Below are 27991 nucleotides of genomic sequence, written 5' to 3'. Positions count from 1 at the left end.
ACGTCATTGAGTTTTTATCGTAAGTGGGTATTTTGTTAATGTGGTATGTCACATTGATTGATTTGTGAATGTTGACCTATCCTTGCATCCCTGGAATAAATTCCACTTGATCACAGTGTATGGTCCTTTTGATGTATTGTTGTATTCAGTTTGCTAGTATTTTGTTGAGGATTTTTTGCATCTATGCTCATCAGAGATATTGGCCAGCAGTTTTTTTTGTGTCCTCTTTGTCTGGTTTTGGTATCACGGTGATGTTGACCTCATAAAATGTTAGGAGGCATTCCCTCCTCTTCAAAATTTTGGAAGAGTTTGAGAAGGATAGGTATTAAATCTTCTTTGAATGTTTGGTAGAATTCACCAGTGAAGCCCTCTGGTCCTGGAGACTTTTGTTTTTTGGGAGGTTTTTGATTACTGTTTTAATCTCTGTACTAGTGATCAGTCTATTCAGATTTTCTATTTCTTCATGATTCAGTCTTGGAAGGTTATATGATTCTAAGCATTTGTCCATTTCTTCTAGGTTGCCCAATTTGTTGGCGTATAGCTTTCATAATATTCTCTTGTAATCCTTTGTATTTCTGTGGGGTATCCATTGTTATTTATCCTCTTTTGTTTCTGATTTTATTTATCAGGGCCTTCTGTCTTTTTTTCTTAGTGAGTCTAGCTAAAGGCTTGTCATTTTTGTTTATCTTTTCAAAGAATCGGCTCTTAGTTTCATTGATCTTTTCTATTGACTTTTTAGTTTCTATTTCATTTATTTCCACTCTGATCTTTGTTTCCTTCCTTTGGACTTTGTTTGTTCTTCTTTTTCTAGTTCCTCTAGGTGTCAGGTTAGATTGTTTATTTGAGATTTTTCTTGTTTCTTGAAGTAGGCATCATGGTATAGTCTTAAACTCAGAAAGATATACAATATAGCTATCTGTTTCCATTTTGAAACAAAAATAAAGATGATGTTATTTAGCATTGGAATTCACTCATTATTCTTCCTCTTTCATATTTAATTGATATATGAGTAAACTTTGAAGTATCAGTATTTACATCTACCTATCTATGTGTTCATCAGGCTTACTTTATGACCTTATATTTAGGGTGTTTAAATACGTCTTTGGCATCTTTTAAATTTAATAGTTCAGCTTTTAGTTTGTAATTTCCTCACGTGGGTACTTCTCAATTTTTCTCGTTTTCCATACTCCCTTTTATGACACAATCAAATGTTGTGACTGTTGGTGGTCGACTGTTGAGTACAAGTCTTGTAGACTAATTGTTTGGGCAGTTAAAGAAACTTAGAGGTTCATGCAAACTCCCAGAGTAAACTTGACCTAAGAGAGAAAGAGAGAGCCCTCCATTATCCCAGCTGTGAGCTCTTAGGCACTCATTGCTCTGGAGACATACAGGCTTCCCTGGGGCTATTCAGTGGGAAAACCGGAACTTAAATAGCAGCTTTAGCAACTGAACACCGAGGTCAAGTTGTAGCTCTGCCCCGATCTCTGAGCTGAGAGAACAGCTTTGGAATTTATTCTGCCTTTTTCCTGTGCATGCTGAGTGTAGAGATAGTATCAAACAAATGTTAAAAAATACTCTTTGCTCTTCAGATGAGAACTCGATATTCTTTCAAAAGAATGGGGAAGAACATTCAAGGGATTGTTTGTTACATGGCTCTCTCTCACACAATACCCATTTGGTGTAAAAGAAGTTATTATAAACTGGCATATTTGCTGAGGGTAATTTCAGCTGGTCAGGTCAGCCCCAGCCTGATAGAAAGTTAAGTTCCATTCTTCAGTGTTAACACTGGTGCTTACATTCAGTAATGTGGTTTTTAATTTTTCAAATTCCTTTATCTTTGTTTTTAGTCGATCACAGAAAAAGATGCAGATGGTTTCAAATATCTCCTTTTTCGCCATGTTTGTTATGTATTTCTTGACTGCCATTTTTGGCTACTTGACATTCTATGGTAAGTACCTTCTGTCAGTATCTAAATGTAGGTATTAGTAAGTAAATTAGTAAAAATCAATATCAAAATAACTTTTAATACGATAGCCCAAAAAGCAACAAATCTGTCCATTGACTTTGCTGATCTTTTCTTCTACTTAAAGCAAATGGCAGTGGTTCCTTTACATATTCATGCAGACTGCACAATAGAATAATTACTGAAACAATATACTGTCATTTTTTCTCCTAATACTGTCCTTAAAAGAAATTGCATTTTATAAGCACGCCACCTTTACTGAGGAAAGTTTAAAACTATAATCAGAGAAGGCTTTCCTAATTGCTGCTGAGAACTGGGTCAGATTCCATTAATAGAAAAGAGAGACAGAGACAGATTTTGAAAGTGAGAAACAGCAGAGGGCTACACTCATGACACTCTGCATTAATTAAAAATAAAGCACCTGATTGTTCAGCGGCAGGTGGAGCCTTGCAACGATTTGAAGCAGTGACATAGAAAGTTGAAAGAAATGACAAGGTTTCATTTGTAACTTTTATTGACCCTGTATGAATAGTTTACCTTCTTTTACTACCTCTTCATCCTCTTCTATTCCAATCATCCTGCAGCTTTATTTAACATCTTTCATTATCTTTATAATTTGGGACCTAATTTAAATTTAAATACATAAATTTCACATTCTCTATTAAATAATATTTCTTGGGGGCATTTTTTCATAAACACAAATGTCTCAAAATTTAAACACATTTAGAGATGATCAATTCATCCTGGAGAGGAAGGCTACCCTGATTATACAGTTGTATTATTACCATTTTTTTTTTTTTTTTTTTTGGCCGCACGGCGTGGTTTGTGGGATCTTAGTTCCCCAACCAGGGATTGAACCCGGGCCCTCAGTAGTGGAAGCACCAAGTCATAACCACTGGACCGCCAGGGAATTCCCTTATTACCATTTTCACAAGCGATGGAGAATAGCATTGTCTAATGAGTCCATAAATACGACATTTAATTTCTGCATAAAGATGGTGTTCTTGGGCTTCCCTGGTGGCGCAGTGGTTGAGAATCTGCCTGCCAGTGCAGGGGACACGGGTTCGAGCCCTGGTCTGGGAAGATCCCACATGCCGCGGAGCAGCTGGGCCCGTGAGCCACAATTGCTGAGCCTGTGCGTCTGGAGCCTGTGCTCCGCAACAGGAGAGGCCGTGACAGTGAGAGGCCCGCGCACCTCGATGAAGAGTGGCCCCCGCTCACCTCAACTAGAGAAAGCCCTCGCACAGAAACGAAGACCCAACACAGCCATAAATAAATAAATAAATAAACAAAATGATATGAGAGTTTTAAAAAAAAAAAAGATGATGTTCTTAAGTTTCCTGCAGAGTTGCAGGGATTAGGGTGGGTAAAGGGAGGGAGAGAGAGAGAGAGAGAGAGAGAGAGAGCACCTAATGTTAGTTGAATGGTCTCACTGCAACCTTGTGCAAGCTATGATTTTTCTTGGCAAATCCATTTTTTTCCCACATAGAATAGAATACCAAACCCTTTCATACTCTTAGGTCGGAGAAAAAACTCAGCTATTTTTAGATGGTTATGAATTTTGAATCAAGGAAGTTAGAACTAAGGAGATTTTTATTATAACCTAGGGCCCTTTTTCTAAAATTGAGACCAATCTCTGGCCCAGACTAGAATTGGAATTCCACACCCTGAACCTTGAGAAGGGAGGGAAACTATCTTTTGTCAAAGGAGTGAGCATTTTCGAGTTGGAGATAAGACGGCAGAGTAGAAGGACCTTGAGCTCACCTCTTCTCACGAGCACACCCAAATCACAACTAACTGCTCAAAAGTCATTGATGAAAAAGACACGAGTGAGCATTCTTGCTCTCAGTGGCTGCCATTCTAGCTTTGGTTGTCTTTGAAATGACACTTTCTGAAGTTCGGAGTTGAGAAAAAGTTCAAAGTGGTGTATAAGCTAAGTACTTTTTTTACGAGGAAAACATACCTGGAAGAGAAGAATGATGAACTTCACCACGGTGAAGTTCCATGGGTACCTCTGCAGCTTGGACATTGAGTTATAAGAGGAGAGTTTGAAAGTGGCCCCGGGGGGCCTTGCAGTCCACTTAGCGAGAGTGAGGCTATTCGGTGTTGTTTGATGAGTGGCATCAAGTCGGGGAGAACCTAGATGAAGAAGAGCTTTGTGCTTCAACCGTATGGTATTTCTGCCCCCAACTTACTCTTAGGTTTAGTGTAGTGTAAATTAAGCTCCCCACTTGGTGTAACTTCTTCTAGTGATTACTGTACATTCCTTTTTGCTACAGGTACATGCGGACAGGTGGTGCCCATCTCACACAGGGGATTTTTCTTTTCAACTTTATGAATTGTTGAATAGACACTTCAATACCCAGAACACTGCTTTCCTTGCCCTTTAGGTTACAAATTCTTTGTGGCTCAGAAAACCCGTCCTTCCGTGATGTGCTTTTGTCTTGTTTTAACACCCTCTTACTTTTCCCTCGTTTTAGAAAATGTGCATTCGGACCTCCTCCACAAGTATCAGAGTAAAGACGACATCCTCATCCTGACCGTGCGGCTGGCTGTCATTGTCGCTGTCATCCTCACGGTGCCGGTGTTATTCTTCACGGTGAGTAAAAGGCCCCAGTGCAACTTGAGGAAAGCTGAGGCCTCCTTGCAGAGCAAACCTGCTGCAGGGAACTCTCCTGCATCATTGAAACTGCATCAAGGAAGGATCCCAAGGCTCTTTGGAAAAAAAGTGGGATCAGTGAGTTAGGGTAACCGTCTGATGGAATGAATCTTCGGTCTAATTTATCTGTCCCTCTTCTTTACAGAGAAATGTAGATAGACTGTTTGAATTCCAGTCATCCATGACAGGGAAATATAGAAGAACCAGAAGAGAACACTCGGTCATAGATAAAACAGAAATTATCCCCCTGCAAAAGAAAACTACCTATTCGTAAAGAAAAAGATTTTCCATCTTAAGTCAAGCCCCCCTGCTTCCCAAACGGTTAAAGCTATCTATAAACTCACTAGGGGTGACAAAACATGTCCCAAATGCCTGTGCACCAATCTTTCAGTCACTGCTGAGAAATGTGAAAGGTAGCATGCTGTGGGCATTAAGGAATTTTTTGTTTTCTTATCCTGCAGGTTCGTTCTTCTTTATTTGAACTGGCTAAGAAAACAAAGTTTAATTTATGTCGTCATGTCTTGGTGACCTTCATACTCCTGGTTATCATCAACTTGTTGGTGATCTTCATACCCTCCATGAAGGATATTTTTGGAGTCGTAGGTATGGCTTTCTGACTTTCTGCTTATTGTATTTACAGTAGCTGTTTAGAAACCTGAAGTTTCACAGTAACAACCTCAAACTTTTTTTTTTCTTATTTTTCAGGAGTTACGTCTGCTAATATGCTTATTTTCATTCTTCCTTCATCTCTTTATTTAAAAATCACAAGCCAAGATGGAGATAAAGGAACTCAACAAATTTGGGTATGTCTCATGCCAACCACTCTCATTTTTCTGCTTAGTTTTTCACTGAAATATATCAAATAATAGTCCATCTCCACCAACTAATACTACTTTTAGTGATCTCCAAAGTAGGCAGCAGTCCTAATGTTTGCCCATTTGGGAAATTTAAAATATCATATCAGAATCTTCTCCATTCCCTCAAAATATTTTCAGGTCTTGCTCTTATTGTGCCTTAGCTCTTGCTCTGTGAGGGCAGGACCAGCTGAGAGATTAGACGTTTATCATCCTGTATCTCTGTAGGGTAATGCCTTGTCTTTAGCAAGACCTGAAGTGGAAAGGGGCTCAAAGATTTTATGCAGTCTGCTGTTTCAGTACAATTCCTAGTCCTGTAACTCCATGCTACAGCCCAGGGAACCTGCAATGCCTTAATTTAAATGGCTGAGTTAGCATAAAGAGTCTTTTTATGATTTGACAGAAATGCTTTGGAGCAACAGACCTGGATTCAGAAACTACCTTTCTATATTGGGATTCTTGTTTCCAGGTCTGGTGAAGTTCAAGGGCATCTTGAAGGTGGTGCACTTGGAGACAGTGAGGGAAGCAGGGGTGAAGTGGTTGCTACCTGAGTACCTTCTGGAGCACCATTATGTTTGGCTTCGGAGAAGGCTTCTCAGCCGCCCTCCCAGATAGTGTAAGCACTCCAGTCCACATGTTACCTGAGCCAACAGACCCGAATGAGAGACATAGGCATGGGGGATCATGGCCGTGCATTTAGGAGAAGCAGCGTTGATGCTGGTAGAGCATCTCCTTCCCCAACAGGATTAGCCCTAAAGCCATAAATCCCCAATCCTTCTAGATCTGACCAGCGGGGACTTCGTGGGGACAGAAAGGAAGGAGCAGTCACTCAGGCACAGCAGTAAAGTAAACTAAGATTAAATCTGACAATGATGGAGACCTATTGCCCGTGAATTCTCTGGGCCTCTCCAACCCTGCTCCCATTTTAAAACTGCTAGGAGGATCTACCAAATAGCATTAGACAAGGGATCCAGGCCATGTGGGGACCCAGTGGGAGTTACACCAGACCGGTGCTGGTGAGCCTGTGTGCAGCCCTCCCAATGCCACCCTTCACCTCCTCCCCATCCCTTACCTCTGTCTCCTCATCCAGAGTCTAGTCCAGCCCCCCTGGCTCTCATGATGCTTCATCCTTCTCCCTGAATTTCAGCTTTCATTGGAAACTCTCAAGGCCAAGCAGTTTATAATCTCGGGTTCTCCAGATTCTAGAGTTAGTAACCTGCCCCCTGTGGGCTTCATCAACCCTTGAAATAACTTCGTTTTGGACACCCATTTCCTATTTCACTCGATCAAATCTACTTTGCTTTTTGATATCCTTTTAACACTTTTTCAAACAGAAATGTTTGCCTGCCAGCGATAACCTAGGTTGGTTGGTAAAGAGTAATGAAATGACCTGTATGTTTTCTAAGCCCATTCTTTTTTTCGGTTGTCGTCTTAGTCTGAAAGAAGCTGTGAGGATACCGTCAGCTGTAGAACAGAGTCACTCTGAGGTGACTGTGAAGTCAAAGAACAGAATGCAGAGGATGGTTCTGCATAGCTGGTTTTTCTTAGTTTCCCATCCTTGGAGAATCAGACGCACACAGTTTTAGAAAGATTCTCACAGTTCAGCAACAGTTGTAACAAACTCCAAATATGGAGGGACTCAAAAAGAGAGGGAAAGCATATCTGTTTTTTCCCAGCTATGTGTGGGAAATGTTTGCTTCCCTGAAAATAACCCTTGCCTTTCTGTCACTCCAGGCTGCCCTTTTCTTGGGTCTGGGGGTGTTGTTTTCCCTGGTCAGCATTCCCTTGGTTATCTACGACTGGGCCTGCTCATCAAGTGGTGATGAAGGCCACTGAGACCAGATGGAAAAGGAAACAGTCAAGTTACCACTCATCAGCAAGCCCTCATCACATCCTTTGCAAGTTTACAGAAGCAAACAGAAATTTACAAGATACACAATGGAATAACACTTTGGTAACAAAACAGAGACCTGTTTCTATCATGGTTCATGTCCCTCCAAGATTGGGGATCAATTTTAAGGATTATGGATTTCTTTTGTTCCAAATTTCACGCAATCATATTTTCCAGTACTTTCCACAGTCAGTTATTTTTCACTCTCCTAACTCTGTTTTTTGTGATTTCATCATCTCTTAGAACTTGGAAGACATGATCATCCATCATGTTTATTTATTACACATCCAGATTCTGACATAATTTTCCTACTGATGTTCAGCTTATAATATCTGTACCTTTTTAGAAGAGAAAAGAATCTTGAATTGTATATATTTATTTTGCTTTACAGAAAAAAAAATGGTTTCGTAAATAATTTGCCTATTTTGGTTAACATAGCACATAGGGATAATCATATGAGAGTCACAGGGCGCGCACCCTTGCTGGATCAGAGGATGCCCAATATTTGAGGCAGCTCTGATCACCTGGCAGCCGAGCTTCAGCAGCCCATGGCCTCTCTGGCACTGCATCCCACTCTGTGCAGAGATATTGTCTGGCGACTGTTCTCAGCTGGGAAAGGGATGGGAATGATTCTTACCTTGGTAAACATGCTAATCTACACATCTGGGTAATCTAGCAAATGAAGTTTTGTTTCCCCCTTGACAATTTCTGTCAGAGTTACTCTGAGTCAACTTCTATTGGGGAAGACCCATGAAACCTTTGTAACAAACTGAGAAGCAAGAGTCCTGCAAAAAGATTGTCCAAAATGCCTAAGGAAATATTCCTCGGATGCAGATAGCCTTCAGCCCTACATCGGTATTGTTGAAGGGGGAAAAACATTTTCTTAAATTACAAACCCAGCAGCTTTTACTCATGTCCACCAGCTTTTTGCACAGAGAATCATGTGTATCTAACCAAGGATGATCTAGGATAAGTAATTCCTGTTTTATATTGGGTACTTTAGGGGGGTCTTTAAAAGACTTGTTTTATATCTATAAATTTAGGTTATTACAAATATAAGATTTTTGTACCTTAAATAAGCCTCATTCCTATTTCTTCTCCATTAACCATCCATCCAGTCTTGAAAAAAGAAAACGAGCCCTCAGAGATGGTCTTTGAGAAGAACACGTGATGAAATCACTGTGTACCTTTCTTCCCCCAGTTGGGAACTTTGGCATCTGTGCTATCTCTCTTCTCGCCCCTAGTCAAGGGTGGGCCGTTACTGCCTGCCTGACATGACCCACCCAGGAGGACAGAGTTGCCTCACACTCTTACTCCAGCCCCTCTCCTAAAGCAAGTGAAGGAAACTACAGAGAGGCTGAAAAAGCAGAGAGTTTGGGACAAGGTAGCTTGGAAAGGCATAGGAGACAGTATAGAAACCCAGCACCGCATTCCGCCTAAGCTGGGCCATCAGCTATGATTGGATTGTCCGTATCACACAGTGAGAAGTGTTGTGTACCCTGTGAAACAGGGCTTGTGTTTTATCTGCATCCTGGTTGAATTCCGCAGACACGTAAGTTCACCAAGCACAGATTTCTTATCCAGAGATAAGTGGCCTCTAACCGCAGACTCTTGGCAGAGTTTCCAGGCACTTAGCTCTGGGCTCTGTTCCTCCCCCACTGAGACCCCCAGAGGCCTCCACACTTACCGGGAGTAACACGGAGATGTCCCCTCCCCTTTACAGACTAATGTCCCATAGAGAAAGCAGGCATCAGAGCACTTTCTCGTTATCCTCTTGGGGGAAAAGGAGAAGTTATTGCCTGCATTTCTTAGTGGGATCATCATAGCTTTTACCATAATGCTCCAGAATTACATGCACATTAGGTCAGAGTTCAGGTGTTTAGATATGAGTATCTACCTATATATGAATTCTTAATCTGGTAAAATCCACAGCCATCTCTGTCCTTCTCAGCAGTGTCTTCCATGTTAGATGAGCAGGAGAGAAACTCAACAAAGCAAGTTGGCTGGCCCTTTGATCTGTCCAGGGCACCAAATAATGAAACAGCCAGATAGTAGATGACCCTCCATTAAAAAAACTACAGATTTAGCCTGCAAGCTCTATTATGCTGCTTTCTATTTTCTTCATTAATTTATAACAATTCATTTTATGCCCACAGAGTCCATTTAGAAGATGATCATTAGCTCTTGGGATGTGTAGTGATATTTTTGAATCTCTGGATTTTATGTGTCAGGACAAGGAATTTTTATTATTATTTAAAATACACTTATTTAGAGGAGGCACATTGTTGTGAATGTCTGTGATACTACAGGTTTTTAAAATCTTCTTTGTAATGTTTATCTAAGTTTATTGTTGACTGAATACAATAGATCCTACTGTAATTTGGCAAGTATCACTGACTAATTACATCATTTGTGTGGGATTAGCTGTAAAGTGTACTGCTCTTATTCTTCTTATTCAGAACAGTGAACCGGTAGCCAAAAATATATGTACCACAGATGTTAGGTAGAATTTAAGTAACACAGTCAAGTGCTGTAGAAGTTTTTCTGCTAAATGAGTAGACTAACGAATATTATACCTTAGCCTTTGGGAGCAGCACGTTTTCCTTTGGTAGGTAGGATCTCAGCACTAGTGAACAGTGCCAGCTTCGTACTTTGGATTATGAACTGTTCTCTAGTTATAATAGCACAGCACACTGTAAATCCCTAGTTTCCTTCATGTTACTCACTGGAAGTGGGGTTGCAGAGTATATATGGGAAAGAAGTCCAGTCTTGTTAAGCACGGGCAGCCCCCAGTTTGTAAGCAGACCACGTTGTAAAACTGTCAGTTGTTTGCAACCTAGAATGCATTTTCCTTTAGAAACCAGGTTATATATGATGGTTAGGCCCCCCAGACCAGCTGGAGAAAATGATCTAAGCCCATAGTTTAGCTGAAATAGGATAATATAACAAGATTACTAAAGAACCTATGCACTAAATATAATATTGTTTCTAGGGGGTATTTGTTCAGAGTTGCCAAGAATTCCTCACTCGTTGTTAGTGGAATCTAGATTGCCCACTCCGGTCACACATCACCAATTAGAGGTGCCCAGAGCGGCCTGAAGCTAGGTCTCCAGCAAAGGAGGGGGACCAAGTTCAGGGCCACCAGAGACCTCGTGGTAGGAGGAGGGTTACGAAGGATGAAGGGTCCTCCTGTGGGCCGTAAACCGCCAGGGACGTTCTCTGCTGCTACCCTTTCTTTTCTCTGGAGTCTCAGGCCTGGCCTGCCTGCTTCTATTTGTAGGACCTCTTGCTCCTGGAGTTCGTCTCCTTCCCTCCTGCTACCAAAAAGGATGCCACTGCATAGCTTCTCCCAAATGCCAGTCATGGAAGCCAGCGCACAGCACTTTTAATGGGTTTAGTGCTAGTAAACCATGGTTTAACTGCCCAGTAATCAAATGGGGGTAAGAAAGCTCTCTACCCACTTTTCCTTTTTTACATTTGCAGACCCTGTTGAGAAGGGCATCCATGGGTCATGGCCGTGGGGCTTGGAGTGGACAAAGGGCTGTGGTAAGGTGTCACGGTATTTCAGAGGACATCTCAGACAGTTACCCCAGAATTGGCTTCTTTCTGGAGTTGGAGTCAAGCCTCCAAGCCAGTGGTTCTCCAAGTGGGGATCCCCGGACCAGAAGCATCACCTGGGAACTCATTGGAATGCACATTCTCAGGCCCCACCCCAGACCCAGTAAAATCAGAAACCCTCAGGGTGGAGGCCCAGCAAACCGTGTTTTAAAAAGCCCTGCCCGTGAGCCAGTTTGTCTCTCCTTTTCGTCTTCATTAGTCCTGCCCGTAATTCTCTGAGGGTGGTTCCTAGGACTCACAGACAAGAAGTGGGAAGCAGGACTTAAGGAGGGGAGGAAGGGGCCTCGTCTCAGCCCCCTTCCCACTGGAAATGCTGGCACAGGTGCATCATTGTAAACGGGGCTCGCGCGGGCTGACACACCATAAGATTACAGTTACGGCAGCTGTGAAGAAATAAAAGTGAGGTGTTTGGGGTTTGGGTTTTTTTTTTTTTTTTTTTCTTTTTTGAAAGGAATTAAATGATATACCGTTTGTAAATGCAGCCTCAGAGGAAGTACTGAATTCATGTCAGGAGTAAGTTCTCCAGAATGTTTGGGTTCAGTGTGTAGCGATCAATCCTGTCCTCCCTTTAAAGTGAATTCTCTACTGAAAGTGCTGCACTGCGTGAGGGCTACAAACTGCTCCGAAAAGGTTAGTGCTGAGCTCGGTTTCAGTGGATCAGGGTGCTGGACAGCACGTCTTGTTGGGGTGGGAGTGGGGCGGAGGTCGGTGAAATGATCAGATACATGATTTTATGCCTTAGTGCAAAAGCCGTCAATCAGTTCCCCTCTGTTTATCAGTGTAAGTGGCATGAGGCTTAGAAAGGGTGTAAACTTTAAGAATGTAATTCCTCCATTCCAGTTCACAGTAAACTTCTAGCCCCTTTCAAAATAAAGACGATTGAGACTGCATCATTTAACGATGTTAATGAATGTTTCCTTCGAGATGGCAGATCTGAGAATCTTTTAGCAGCAGAATACACTTCCTCTAAAATACACACGGTGAATTATTTATAGTTATCTAAGGCTTTCAGGTACAAATTGGGGATGGGGTAGCTGACAACTGAAAAATACCACTAAATCTTAAAGGGAAAGTTCTTGAAAAACATGTAAAATTCACAAGGCTCAGATCTTCTTTAGGATTTTCTTGGAGGAAGGACTGTGAAACTGGGCCCATGTGCATACAGGCTTGAATCTGTGCTTTTAAAAGGAAGAATCTATGCAGTTGAGGCTTATTGTAGGAAATACTTCATTTGTATGTAAATATATTGTAAATAAATAGGAGGCTGTATATTTTTGCAGTCGTTGATCCACATTGAAATAGAAGTCGCTAGTATCTGCGTATCAAGAATGTTTTCATAGATATTAGCGGCTTTGTTTGGGAATTAGAAAAATTTACCTTCTCTCCCAGGTAACATAGTTCTCTCAATGTAAACTTGGAAACTACAAATCTTACTTATTGTTTAGAGAGAGAAATGTCTGAGAAATAGTTTCATTGATTTCTTATTACTGGTATTAAGATCAATTATTTCAAAGCTAGTCCTCTGAGATACAAATAAGGAACATTTTAGACCCAAATTATTGCCATATAGAAATAGATATACCCAAAGTAACGAGTTGTTTCTTTATAATGCTGTTTCACTGTTTAACACTGATACCACTACACAGCATGTATGAAAACAGAAGTTGGGGAGGAGAACGGTTTTTTGGGTTTTTCTTTTTTCAAAATTGAATTGCTGCATTTCCCAAACTTTGGGATCTCTGAAAGGGGGGAAAGACCTGAATATTAACTATGAGCACAAATATGAAAGAAAGAAAAAAAACCCCGTTATTTTATCAAGCTCTTGCAAGTCTTGCATGTTTGCCTTTTCTTTTCAGTGTCAACGCCAACATAGACTGTGTTAAGTCATTTTTTCCCAAAACACTTGAATCTTGATTGTTGGTATGTAATCCACTCACTAGAGTTCAGTGTATTTTAGACTCCATCTAAGTCCAGTGCGTGTAGCACACCACTGTTTTATTAATGTAAAAACCTTGTAAATGAATTTCAGATGGATGATTTAAGTGAGTCACAAGTCACAAAACTTTGCCATTCATGGTTGATCAAACATATAGTTTCCCCCCCCCCCGGCCAGGATGTGGTGTAAATAAAGACATGTAAGAAGTTCTGTTCTATAACTGCTCTGTTAACATAGTTTTTAAACATTAAAAATGTGGAATAAAAGTATTTATGAATTTTTGTCTTCATTCTTCTGGGGTGCAGTGCTAAAAAGGGAGGTATTTAGGTACTTACACACTATTTGGGATTGTTGGAGACAGATTTGACACGTTTGTCAGTGTTCTGGGACACCGAGAGTTCACGGAAGATTATATTCAGGTGCCCAAACTTTAAAAATTACTTCCGATAGAAATCTATCTGAACTGAAGCACATTACATCTTTTCCGTCCTTCGCCATCAGAGTAGGCTGAACATAATATTTTCTTCTTAAACTCAGGTTCATCTTTATGAATATCAATTTCTGTGCCATCTTGTGGGAGGGACTCTAGTCTTCCTCTACCCAAACTGCAACCACCCATAAAATAGGAAGTCCTATCGACACTTCCATTTCTCCAGGAACTACTGAGGGGAAAGCTCCTGCAGCCTGGTTTCCATGTCCACCACTGGCTCCTCCCCATGATCTTGGGAAAGTTTTATCAGACCAAGATGGCAAGATGGCCACAGTCTGATATCCAAATTCCTCTGTGGACACAGGGTTAGTGCATGAACGACCTGGGCCTTCATGGTATGACTGGCTGTGAGGCTGTCTCGACTCTCCCTGGGCTTCCCAGGAGACAGCCCATTCTGCAGGGCCACCTTGGCGCCCGTGTGGGTCTCATGGTGGAAATTTGGGGCCCAGGAGTCCAAGCTGTGGACTCCAATCTGACTTCGTTAGCAATAAGGCTGATACTTTTATCCTTATGTGCCTCCTGTTTCTATTTCTTAATTAATCAAAACCCCAGGGACAAAGGGTGTGAGTCGTCATCACTTTCCAACCCAAGCAGTTGTACAAGTGCCTACATGCAAAAGGCCTGAGAATATGAGCAGGTTTTGTTATAAATCAGAAGGTCTGGTCCTGCTGTGGTTTTGATGGTTCTGACTTCTTCCACTACAGTCCCATGAGTGTCTGCTAATACTGTTCTCTTCTGCCCTATTTTACACATAATTGTCTGGGTGTGGGTTATTCTACCCCTCCAAAATGGAATAAACTATGGACTTACTGGTTACTTTGCAACTCAGAAAACCTGCTTGCTTACCTTCTAGACTTATAATTCGGTTCTGTCTGGTTAGCCCAGTCTGGAAGGGGTTGATGAGGCCCAAATAATGGAGCCAATTTTTGGTATGCCAGTGTTTTATCTTTCATTAGTTTAAATTTTAGACTAATCCAAATTGGCAGGATACTCTGTTCTTTGGTAGGGTTAGTGCAACATCGTAATAACCTGCCAAATTATCAAAATGTATTATAAAGCAATAACACTTAAAGCAGATTTATACTGAAATAAGTAGCTCATAATAGAGAACACAAATAACGTGAGAAAAGTGGCCTTTCAAATTAATGGGGAAAATAAGGGTTACTCAATAAATGGTGAAAAAATGACTAGCTTTTTGAAGATAATAAAGCTATATCCTTGTATTGCCCCTTATATCTAAAAAAAGCTCATATACATTAAAGACTTTAAAACACACAGGTAAATATGTCTATTTTTTTACAAATGTAGAAATATGACATACAAAGTGTGTCAACATATTTATCTAGTTCATTATTTTTTGTTTTGTTTTAAATTTATTTATTTATTTTTGGCTGCATTGGGTCTTAGTTGCTGCGCACGGGCTTTCTCTAGTTGCGGTGAGCTGGGGCTACTCTTCATTGCGGTGTGCAGGCTTCTCTTTGCTGTGGCTTCTCTTGTTGCGGAGAACGGGCTCTAGGTGCACGGGCTTCAGTAGCTGTGGCTCGCGGGCTCTAGAGCGCAGGCTCAGTAGTTGTAGCGCATGGGCTTAGTTGCTTCGCAGCATGTGGGATCTTCCCGTACCAGGGCTCGAACCCGTGTCCCCTGCATTGGCAGGTGGGTTCTTAACCACTGCACCACCAGGGAAGCCCTAGTTCATTATTAATAAAGGAACAATTAAGATGTTTTAAAATGGTTCAAAGGAGAATTCAAAGAACAGACACATATATGAGCAATCAGGGATGCTGAAATGAATTTGCTAATAGATGCAAAACTGGCCTTCACAGAGGGAAATCAATTACATCTCCCTAAGACAGAATTCATTTGCTTCTCTGGGCAATAATCATTTCTGTCTCTATCAGTTTTCTACAATTTACCGGGTTATAAATTAGCTCAAAGGCAAAAAAAAAAGAAAGCAATATTCATTTAGAATCAGATAACTCAGAAGGGAAATCTAGTATTACATAGGTAGTAAACCCAGTAAATTTTTTTGCTCCTTTCAAATTTTCAAATGCTTTCCAATTTTCCTAATAACTTTCTGCTTTTCGACCATAAAAATCTCAAAGATTATTCTTGGTTATTAAAAAAAAGGCTGGCCTCATTAGGTTTGGCCTGATAATTTGCATAGGTGCAGCAAGTGTTAATTAACCACATAGACTTTCTTGGGTTTGCTTTGCAAATCCGGAGGCATGCAGTATTGAACAGCTATTGGAGCACAGAACTGCACTTTTAAAAGTCTCTATTATTTGCCAGCTCAAGGCTAGGAAAGGAAGCCCAAGAAACTCCACCATATTTCACCTGCACTGTCTAGAAATTTGGATGAATTCCTCTCTATTTGAGTTCCCCCCAAATTTGCTAAGGATCCTGCCCTTCCAGGAAGTGCCCTTTCTTACCATCTATAAGGATGGTACTAGGCCAGCTTTCCTGGGATGGTTTTGTAGGCATTGGCTTTATAAGTAAAATCAACCTTTGTTCATTAGAGGTGTTTGATTAAATGAGCATCATTCACAAATATGATATTACAAGGAATTGATACACAATTTTTCCAACTATATACTGGTAGAAAGGAAACTATGCAAATAACTCTATTGCTGTGAAAAAGTAAAGGAACTCAGAGCTTTTTAATTTGGAGGCAGAGGAAAGTTGAATGAGTTTAACTTCACTTTACAAAAGCAGAGTCCACTGAGTTGTAGATTAAAGACAGCTTAAGAAGAAAGAGAGATGGCCTCCTTATATATCCAGAAAATGAGTATTAAAACAGCCTCAACACAGCCATAGTAAGATTTCCCTCATCATCTCCTTCCATCCCTTGTAATTTTGCTCTGATCTTGGGTTAATGTTCTGCTTTCATAAAGTTGTCTGCTTCTGGACTAAAAGCGGTCGTGTAAATCCACACTCACTCCACCGGTACAGCTTGAAAGTTGTCTAAGTAATGTCATCTCAGAAGCTCGTACCCAGGAGTCGATTCTTTGAAGTGTTAATAGTTTAATGCACTTGGCACACTCCTTTTCCATGAGTCGCTGGGCCTGTGTGTCTTTGCTAAAGAACCAGATTTGGGCCTGTAGCTTATAACAGGGCCTCAGGCAAGTTTCAAGGAGAAATAGAAGAGGCTATTTGATAATGAGATGGAAAGGCTGTGGTTCATTTACTAGGTAACTTAATGGTTTCCACTCTATCATAGGTATCCTTCCAGGTAACCTTGAAGAGCTGTGTAGTATTCCACTGAAAGGACACCCAGTAATCATTTTTACCTATTTCAAAGGCTTTCACAGTTTTTCTATCACTGTCTGTAGATTTGTATCTCATATATATAATATCTTGGAGAGGGGAAGGCCTTTCTTTGTACAAAAATACAGAAGTCACAAGGGAAGTAATTGATCTATAAAATTGTTCAACTCTCTATGACTTACAAAAGTGCCAAAGGGCAAAAAACCAAAAATCCAAATGAGAGACAAAACTAACATTTGCTACACATGGGTTGCAACTGGTATGACCTGACTCTCAAATTTGAGATCGAAATTATTCAAAGTATTCCCTTGGTCATATTACCAGGATGCCCCATGTCTCTTTGTTGATACTCCCTCCCCTCCAAATTGTCCAAGAACCCTCGAGGCATTTGGCTCCAGAAGTGCTTGCTTCCAAACTCCAGGCAAAAGAGAAACTTACTGGTGAATTTAATCAGTTCATAGCAGGCTTCCTTCCCACTGCAGTGCAGTTTCTGTTGCTACCACACGGTGTCACTATTGAACACTGGCTCTGCACAGTTTGTTAATCTGTGTCTACTGTTAACAATGGTGCCCTCACGGGTCCACAACTCCACCAGGGCTGAAGCCATGGAGGAAGGGTAACTAATCCACACTGTGCTATGGTGACTGCCACCTTGGGAACCCAAGCAAGGTAGAGCTGTTTGCCACAAGCTTGTTCCCAACTCATGCCCTCCAGGCTGTCTGGCTTAGACAGGGCTCCAATTATAGCTGCACACTGTATCAGAGCCAACGCTCTCCCTTTCCCCAACCCATGGGCACTGAAACCTGATATTGATGCCAGGTCTCCACTCCGATGTCCCTCATGGTGAGTTTCCCTTTGGGGAATCTATGGGAGAGGTTCTAAAAGTAGTAAAATTCAAAACAGAATGTATTGGGTAGGAGAATTAATACTATCTTTGTGGTGCCTCTGCAAATTTGCCTGACTCTTTCCAACAGTCATTGTTTCAATACCCCAAGCGATGTCTGGCTTTGGACAGTCACATTAAACCACAAAAATGTTTCTGGTACAGTCTTCCCTTGAGGTAATGCCTGTCTGTTTGACTCCTATTTAGAACTTTAGAGAGGCCATTCCACTGACTTTTTCTTGTTCGAAAGTTACTAAACTGTATTCACAAAGAAGCATCTAGAAGTATCTTAAAGTTCTGCCTACCCAGTCCTTGGCTACATAGCATAGAGCTCGTCTCCTTAAATAGTCAAAAGCTTTTAAAAATCACTAAGAAAATTATTTAAATCCCAACAGAAAAATGGGCTACAAAAATGTAAAAAGGAGCTACCAGAAAGAGAAATAAAATAAACACTTGAAACGATGTTCAATCTAATAATCTAACTCATAAGTAAATAAATCTAATGTAGAACATTTATATACCTTTTAAAATTTTACTTTCATATCAGAAATGATTAAAACAGTTGCTATTATAGTTCTGGTAAGGATGTAAGAAACAGCCAGTTTCATATGCAGCTGGTGAGAGTATAAACTGTTGCAATTTTTTTGGCAATATCTATTAATATTGTAAATGCTCTTCACTTTTGCCCATCAATTCCATGCCTGTGGATTTTTCTAACCCACAAGAAGTAACAGAAATAAATGAACAACATACTGCCAGATTCTCATCATGTCTCTTCATCTGAATTCATATCCCTGTCTCTCTTTTTTTACTGTTTCTTCTGTCCTTTGGGCTGTTTCTTCATCTCTTCTCTTTTCTTAATAAACTCTTGAACAGTCCTTATGTTAACACCAACCCCCCAAGTAAACCCAGCCCCAATCCCTATTTTCCATATTCTGGCTCCCAGTTAGCCTAGCTCCAATCACACATAGAAATTAGAGACATTTCTCGATCTTATGCATCAGAACATTTTAATTGGTAGATTCTTGTTCAACCACAGCTTGGTTCTTCATAGCCAGTTCCAAAATGGTGATGGGTAGGTTTTATATATTTTATGAATTTAGGACAGCTTTAAAAAAAATTATGCCAGAGTATTTCTTCAGGCCAATTCCATCATAATCTCTAATGGCACAGCCAGAGATATTTTTTAAATTATCCAAAACTTAGAAATAAGACAGAGAGAAGACACAATATTGAACTGGGACATTATTTAGCAGTGCCACCCATGGATTATTTAATCATCTAGAGGAAGTACTTCTGTTTGATATGCTGTGTGCTACTGACTAAAGTCCCAGATTTTGTGATAAATCTGTAAGTTATACTATTACAACATACATAATTACATATTGTAATAGTTAAATGTAATGTGTAATTATATATTTATATATGTAATTTGTAATATGTATTGATAATTGCATAATTACATATGAAATATGTAATATTTATATACAATATGTAAATAGTCCAAATTATAATTTTTAAATATCACACGTTTAATGTTAATTTATAGATTTTTGTCTGTTAGAGATGCAAATGATTTCTTCCCAGTAGAAATATAACCTCAAAAGCTGTGTATTTAATTTAGCAAACTTATTCTATCATTCCTTTTTAAATGCTGATAAACATCCAATTCCTCAAAATGCCCTTTAAACTGGTTTTACTAACTCAGTCCAGATTGGCTGTGTATTACCTTCAGCTTATTATTTTTATTAAGAAAACTCTAGGATGTGAAATTCCTATCCCTTTTATGATATTTTATGTTGCCATATTCACTGTTCTCCTAAGCATAGATTATTTTCTATCTTTGATTCTCAGCCTCTTATTCATAATATGAACACTCTGGACACATGTTAATTTTTGATACTTTTTTTGTGGGCAAAATTTTTGATGCTTTTTTTTTTGCAGGCAAATATTGCAAGTCCAATTTTTAAACCTATTATGCAGGCCAAACAAAACACATCTGAGAGCAGGATGGGTCCCTGACCACTAGCTGGCGCCTTTTTCCTTAGGCAGTTGGAAACACACTAGGTCTGTATGACAAAAATAAACTCAAAATGGATTAAAGACCTAAATGTAAAGCCAGACACCATAAAACTCTTAGAGGAAAACATAGGCAGAACACTCTTTGATATAAATCTCAGCAATATCTTTTTTTGACCCACCTCCTAGAGTAATGAGAATAAAAACAAAAATAAACAAATGGGACCTAATTAAACTTAAAAGCTTTTGCGCAGCAAAGGAAACCCTAAACAAGATGAAAAGACAACCCTCAGAATGGGAGAAAATATTTGCCAATGAAGCAACTGACAAAGGATTAATCTCCAAAACATACAAACAGCTCATGCAGCTCAATATCAGAAAAACAAATAACCCAATCAAAAAATGGGCAGAAGACCTAAATAGACATTTCTCCAAAGAGGACATACAGATGGTCAACAAACACATGGAAAGATGCTCAACATCACTAATTATTAGAGAAATGCAAATCAAAACTACAGTGAGGTATCACCTCACTCTGTTCAGAATGGCCATCATCAAAAAATCTACAAACAATAAATGCTGGAGACAGTGTGGAGAAAAGGGAACCCTCATGCATTGTTGGTGAGAATGTAAACTGATACAGCCACTATGGAGAACAGTGTGGAGATTCCTTAAAAAACTAAAAATAGAACTACCATACGACCCAGCAATCCCACTACTGGGCACATACCCTGAGAAAACCATAATTCAAAAAGATACATGCACCCCAATGTTCATTTACAATAACCAGGTCATGGAAGCAACCTAAATGTCCATCAACACAGGAATGGATAAAGAAGATGTAGTACATATATACAATGGAATATTACTCAGCCATAGAAAGGAACAAAATTAGGTCATTTGTAGAGACATGGATGGACCTAGAGACTGTCATACAGAGTGAAGTAAGTCAAAAAGAGAAAAACAAATATCGTATATTAACGCATATATGTGGAATCTGAAAAAACTGGTATAGGCGATCTTATTTACAAAGCAGAAATAGAGACACAGACGTAGAGAACAAATGAGTGGATACCAAGGGGGAAGGGGGGGATGGGATGAATTGGGAGATTGGGATTGACATATATACATTATTGATACTACGTATAAAATAGATAACTAATGAGAACCTACTGTATAGCACAGGGAACTCTACTCAGTGCTCTGTGGTGACCTAAATGAGAAGGAAATCCAAAAAGAGGGGATATATGTATACATATAGCTGATTCACTTCGCTGTACAGTATAAATTAACACACTACTGTAAAGCAACTATACTCCAATTAAAAACAAAAAAACAAACAAAAAAACCTAGGTCTGTACGACTAGCGCAGGGCTTGGAAATTGGGCATCAGAGGAAGTAGTATGTACTGTCCCTACCTGTGAAAAGATGGCTCTTCTAAGTTGTTTAGAAGCAGTCTTTTCCACCTGGGGAAGCAGGGAAAGCACTTTTACCTGCTTACCTGGGAAAGCACTTTTCAAACATGGAAGTTTATATTTGTAGTAAAGGTGTATTTTCCTGTTGAAAAGCATGATGGTTTGGAAGAGCATGAAGGAAAGTGTGAAATCTACTTTTCATTCGTAGTTTTCGAAGACCCCTTTGGCAAACAATGTCCTTACTCCTGGATCTTTTCTCTTAGAGATTTTCGGTGGAGTCCACTGTAATCCACGTGCCTGAGAATTTAGCATTGCTCCCCTTCACACAGCACGTGACCAGTGACTGACAGGGGTGACGTATAACAGCTTGGTAACCTTGCGGGATGAGATGCGTGGCGTGGAGGTGTGCCTGCTGTCTGCAGAGCTCCCATGGGGGATGGAGCAGTTTTCCTTCAGACATCCGTGATCTGATCCTGCACAATTCCTTGCCTGGCTCTTTCCCTTCCCAGTCCCACTCCCTGACCCCCTGAGGGTTCTTCATAGGAACACTTCTTTTTATTTTATTTTATTTTTGGCTGTGTTGGGTCTTCGTTTCTGTGCGAGGGCTTCCTCTAGCTGCGGCAAGCGGGGGCCACTCTTCATCGCGGTGCGCGGGCCTCTCACTATCGTGGCCTCTCTTGTTGCGGAGCACAGGCTCCAGACGCGCAGGCTCAGTAGTTGTGGCTCATGGGCCCAGTTGCTCCGCGGCATGTGGGATCCTCCCAGACCAGGGCTCGAACCCGTGTCCCCTGCATTGGCAGGCAGACTCTCAACCACTGCGCCACCAGGGAAGCCATATAGGAACACTTCTTAATAAAGCGCTTTTACACAAATTCTGTCTCAGAATTTGCTTCTGGGGAACCCGACCTTCAACACTGCGTTTGCCTCAGGCCACACTGTGTAAAATAAAGGATCTGAGCTTCTTGAGCTTCCCGACAAATCACAGTCCTGGGGGTTTTGTTTTGTTTATTGTTCTTTGTGGGGGAAGGGCGTCAGGCCTTAGCTAAGTCCTGGGGACATTTTCCCCCTCACTCAAAATCCAAAAACAATACTCCTGGAATAAAATGTCCGATTTTCTAAGGTTTCTTTTCTTTGGATAGGGTAGCCACAAAACAAACCACACGGAACAGCACATTTTGTCAGCAGGGTCCAAGCAGATGAGGACAGGATTTCCAAGCACTCTCAACAATTCCACTCAGTCACCCTCTCAGACTTCTCTGGAAACTCTCCAGGCCACATCCTCTTTTCAAATAATGCTCTCAGGGGACATACTGCAGTGTTTGCGTGTGTTATGTGGAGTGAATGGTAAATACTGTACTACCTTCAAATTGAAATGGCCAACTAAATATTCTTCAAGTCATAAATCCTATCATGTCACTGTTCAGAATCCTCCAATGGCTTCCCATATTACTCTCAGAAAAAGCTAAAGTCCTTCTCTACATGATCTTCTCATGATCTTTTTGTCCTTCCACCTTCACCCCAATCTGGCCTTCTTGTTCCTTAAACATATCAAGCATGCTCTGACCTTAGGGCCTTTGCACTTGCTATTCCTTCTGTTATTGCACTCTTCCCATAGTTATCCACATGGCAGTTATCCTCTCTGCCTTCAGGTCTCTTCTCAAGGGTCACCTTATCCCTAAGACATTCTCTGACCATTCTATTAAAAAAAATAGCAACTCACCTAACACTCATAGCTCACTCCCTATATCCCTTATCTTACTTTGATTTTGTTGCTAGAACTCTTGTCTCCATCTGAAATGCTTTACTTTGCTTGTTTATTTGTTTATGATCTGTCTATCCCTATCTGGAATGTAATTCCATGAGGTGAGGGTCTATGTCTATCTCGTTCACTGCTGTATCCCCAGCAATTGGAACAGCGTAGGTGTTCAATAAATATTTGTTGAATGAGTGAATGAATAAATTAATGTGTTTACATTAAGTCATTTTCTTCCTTAAAGTGTAATAATCAGATGCAGCATTCAATATCATGTTCCCAGATTTGTTTTTCTCCCCCTTTACAAATTTTTTAAATTTAATTTAAAATATTTTTCTTTATAGGTATTTTAAAAATTATAAGCCCCTCCTCGCAAGTCAAACATGATAGAGATGTATGAAGAAGTGATTAATAATCTTCTCTTATAATTCCACTCCCTGAGGCAGCCAAGATTAAAATCTTTTTTCCTTATGCTCATACAGATCTGTATAGGTGTAGGGCTGACTTGTCTTTAGACTACTGGACTAACACTAAACATCAGAAATATAACTTTCAGTATGGTGTTTATACCATGGTGGCAGGAATTCTAAAATCAGATTGTCTGGATTCAAATGTATTGGCTTTGCAAACTCAGACATGTTACTTAATATCTTGATGCCTGGCTTTGCCCTTATAAAATCGAAGTAATAAGAGAACCACTCCATAGACTTGCTGGGGGATTAAATGACTTAATTAAAACACAACCAAAACTTAGAATAGTATACATTGTACTGTGAGCACAACGTTTATTACCTATTTTTTTTCCCACTTAACAGTAGATCTTGGATATCCCTCCAGCAAAGTACTTATAGATTTAACTCATTCGTGTAGCATTTCCTGGTATGGATAAGACAGGGAAATAATTTTGTTCAGTCATTCCCCTATTGATAGACATACAGATGTTTACAGTTTTTACCAGTACATACAGTGCTACAATAAATATGTAAGACTGCAGGTCTTTGAAAATTGGTGTATTATTTCTCTAGGATAAAAATCTCAAAAGTGAGATTGCTGGGCCAAAAGGTCTATGGTTATTTAATTTTAATAGAAATTACCAAATTACTTTCTAAATTATTGGTAATAATCCATGCACCCACAAATAATATATATCTGCCCCTTTTCTGCATCTTTACTGGAACTGGATACTGGGACTCTTTTAAAGTTTTGCCAAATGGTAATCAAGAAATGGGATCTTGTTTTTATTTTATTTTTCTAAACTATTAATAAAATTGATCATTTTTTCATATATTTATTAGCAGTTTTCATTTCCTTTCCTATAAAATACCTGTTCATATTCTTTATTCCTTGTTCAATGGGATTTTTTAAAAATCAGTTGGTGTAAAAAGGAAAAAAGAACATTTTATTACATGTGTTATAAAATATTTACTTTTTCCCAGTCTCTCATGTTTGTTTTGGGACTTTGGGATATATTGAATCCTTTTATTTTCTGCTTTCATATAGTCGAATATAGTTCTTTTTACTGTATGGTTTTAGGTTTTTCTGTATTTCTAGTCTTTATAAAGAAATTCTCTCTTAGTACCAAGTAAAAAAATATCTTCTTAAATTTCATTGAATGTGTTTATTATTTTATTTATAATATTTAAGGTCTTCAATCCATGTGAAGTATATTTGTGTGTATATGGGAAGTAGGGGTACAACTTTTCTTAAAGATGAATGGATAATTAGGTCAGCACCATTTATTATACAAACCATTCTTTGTCCATTTATTTATTAAGTTCTCAAGTATATCTTGATCTGTTTCTGGGCTTTCTATTCTTCCTGTCAATTTTTCTAGTCCTGTGCTAAAACCATCTGAATTACAGTTGTCTTATTTTTTTATTGTTATTTTTTGTCTTCAAAATGTTTTCAACTTACTGCATTTTCTTTTTTCAGCTTTTTTTTTTTTTTTTTTAATTTATTTTTTGGCTGTGTTGGGTCTTCGTTTCTGTGCCAGGGCTTTCTCTAGTTACGGCGAGCGGGGGCCACTCTTCATCGCGGTGCACAGGCCTCTCACTGTCACGGCCTCTCTTGTTGCGGAGCACAGGCTCCAGACGCGCAGGCTCAGTAGTTGTGGCTCAAGGGCCTAGTTGCTCCGCGGCATGTGGGATCTTCCCAGACCAGGGCTCGAACCCGTGTCCCCTGCATTAGCAGGCAGATTCTCAACCACTGCGCCACCAGGGAAGCCCACTTTTTTCAGCTTTATTGAGGTATAATTGACAAATAAAATCGTAAGATAGTTAAAGTGTAATATCATGATGAGTTGACATACATATACATTGTGAAAGGATTCCTCCCATCTAGTTAATGAACACCCCGTCACCTCACATATTTATCCTTTTGTGTATGTGAGAGAGAACAGTTAAATTCTACTCTCTTAGAAGATTCCAGTTACACAACATAGTGCTAACGACTATAGTCACAGTCATTTCATGCTTTCATAATTGGTAAGGCAAGCCCCTCTCAATCCTTCTTTTAAAAATTTTAGTTACTTTCAGATATTTAATCTTGTATCTTGATTCTAAAATAAATTTTCCCAGGTTTTTCCTGCTGGAAGTCAGGTTGGAATGGCAGTACATTAATCTTATTTATTTGGGAATAATAGACTTTAAAATATTGAGTCTTTCTCCCATCCCAAACAAAAATATCTCTCAATTTATGTAGATTTTATTTTACATCTTTCAGAAAGATTTTACAGTCACTTGATATAGGTTTTATACCTTCCTTTTAAAATTTATTCCTAAGAATTTTATAGTTTTTGTCACTATTATAAACTGAGTATTTTTCTTAGTCTCCATTGTTAACTGATTCTTAGCAGACTACAGATTCCTCATTTCATTATGTCAGGTAGAAGAAACACCTCATTCCCAGCATTGTCAAAGTATCAAAGTATCACTGACATTCTTTTTTCTTTTAAAATTTAGCTCTAAAAGAGCTAATAATTCTAGCTCTAAAAGAATTACAGTATGTTTTGAAAGTTATTTCTGCTTTATATCATGTGCTTTATATTTAACTCATGATTTTCCTTTGCCAGAAAAGTTAACAAAGTGCTTAGTCTTTAGCTATGAATCAAAAAGAAAATATTTATGAAGGAAACTCTAGATATGCAAATTTGGAGTTGGACATAGGATTACTTTTGAAAAGGCTGCTTATGTGACTAGTACTTGTCACTTTTACTGTATCCATCTATAGATCCTCCCTTCAGTAGTGTTGATACTCGGTCCTCTGACTCAGGCATAATGACAGGTAGGGAGGTAGAGAGAATTCTACTTGAGGATAGGCTCTTGCGGGAATCCACCCAGCTGCCAAGGCTGACTCTGAAGATGTGGAGAGGGGAGGGAGGTCCAGAGGGAGTGTCACACCAGCTTCAGTCATGATCAGCCGTCTGTCAAAGCTACAGGGTCCAAGGGGAAAGTGGCCAGGGACCTTCTAGTGATGAAACTCTGCAACAGGTAATTAGAAGTGATTCCCAGGGCTTCCCTGGTGGCGCAGCGGTTGAGAATCTGCCTGCCAATGCGGGGGACACGGGTTCGAGCCCTGGTCTGGGAAGATCCCACATGCCGCGGAGCAACTAAGCCCATGAGCCACAACTACTGAGCCTGCGCGTCTGGAGCCTGTGCTCCGCAACGGGAGAGACCGCGACAGTGAGAGGCCCGCACACCGCAATGAAGAGTGGCCCCCGCTTGCCGCAACTAGAGAAAGCCCTGGCACAGAAACGAAGACCCAACACAGCCAAAAATAAATAAATAAATAAATTTAAAAAAAATTTAAAATAAAAAAATAAAATAAAATAAAATACAATTTATAAAAAAAAAAGAAGTGATTCCCAGGTCAGGACAGCCATAGGCATCAGCCAAGAAACTTCTCCAAAGACAGTAGTGCCTCAGTCAACTGTACTGGACTCTAGGGCAAGTCTCTAGTTCTAGAGGGGACCAGAGTAGTAAACAGGGTACTGACTGGAACTTAGGAACCAGGATGAGGCATAAGCCAGTGTCATCAATTGAGGCTGAAGTGGGCGGAGCCACGGGAGGCCCAGCTTAGTGATAACACTAAGTGGTGGTCTGGGAAGAGCTCTTGAGCCCAGGGGATCTGGCCCCTTAGTCACTTGACCTCCCCACCTTCAATGGTTTTGTTTTTCACCCTACCCCAGCCACTCACTCACATCCTAATAGCTAGACCTTGTCATTATCAATAACTGCAACTCCTCCAGAATCTCAACTCCATGCATACCACTATTTGACCACCGCCTCCTACCTTTCCCTCCTATCATCACTCCTTCTGTTACCTGAGTAGCAGGTATCTTTCACCCTCACCAGATGGCGATTCCCTTGTATTCTCACTGTCCCTCATGCCCTGCATGTCCTCTCTTCCTTCTTTACCCATTTGAGTCCCACAGGCAACAATTACAATGACTCTCTTGTGTATTGGTTTGACTTACTTGCTCTTTCTCACTTCAGTGTACTCATCTAGCAAAAGCACAACTCTGGTCTGGCTGCATATCCTTCTCTGATCTACTCTCCATCCTTCTTCCCTCTGCTCTGTGCACTAGGAGCTGCCCTTTATAGATGTTTCAGCATGGCTTCCTTGCCCTTTAGCTACCAGTTAGCAATGAGAGGCAACTGGTAAGAGAGTGGAGGGCAGGAGAAAGAGAGGTAGGGGTATCAATTCCCTGCTCCCTTCCTGTCAGTCTGCAGCTCAGCATTGGCTGAGTTTCTCTAAGGCCACAGCTCCAGATCAACAAGCTCTTTTCCTGCAGCCGTACCACTCACAGGGTTCTGATGACCAGGCCTCCTCTCACCCTTTCAGCCTCGGGGAAGCAATGGCTCCCTGCTGCTGCTAACCCTAGGATGCCTCATCATCCTTGTTGGTTCTCTTAACGTTGTCCACACCTTTGAAGACTGTCCCTCCGTTAAACTGTCTTCAATCAACTCCTCTTGAGAGTCACTTCACTTTTCTCCCTAGGTTAAATCCAACTGAAAACCTACTCTGTGCCTGCACCTGTGTATGTAGCTCAATATGACTGGAGAAAAACCACAAACTCTTGACAAGTTGCACTTCAAATTTATGACCAGGAACCACAACTGGACCCCTACTGGCTACAGATGAGTGTACCATTTATAACAAGTTCACTCATTCTCCCACTCTCAGACAACTTTTTCACACATTTTCTCTTCTGAAACCCCAAAACCCCATCTTCCTCTCTAATCTCA

At 40.2% G+C, this 27991-nt stretch overlaps 1 protein-coding gene across 1 annotated transcript in view; it reads left to right on the top strand.

Moving 5' to 3' along the window:
- Window positions 1-7398, top strand: part of SLC38A1 (solute carrier family 38 member 1) — a 65528-nt gene extending 58130 nt beyond the window's left edge. The window contains exons 12-16 of the mRNA XM_059935728.1: window positions 1848-1948; window positions 4444-4562; window positions 5084-5225; window positions 5328-5425; window positions 7211-7398. Of these exons, the coding sequence (XP_059791711.1) occupies window positions 1848-1948; window positions 4444-4562; window positions 5084-5225; window positions 5328-5425; window positions 7211-7312 (562 nt within the window). The 3' untranslated portion in view covers window positions 7313-7398. The remainder of the gene's footprint in view (window positions 1-1847; window positions 1949-4443; window positions 4563-5083; window positions 5226-5327; window positions 5426-7210) is intronic.
- The last annotated feature ends 20593 nt before the right edge of the window (window positions 7399-27991 follow it).

Source organism: Balaenoptera ricei, chromosome 10, assembly GCF_028023285.1.
Source record: "Balaenoptera ricei isolate mBalRic1 chromosome 10, mBalRic1.hap2, whole genome shotgun sequence".
Lineage (NCBI taxonomy): Eukaryota > Metazoa > Chordata > Mammalia > Artiodactyla > Balaenopteridae > Balaenoptera > Balaenoptera ricei.
The sequence above is the reverse complement of the archived record's forward strand: the minus strand, read 5'-3'. Positions and strand labels throughout refer to the sequence as shown.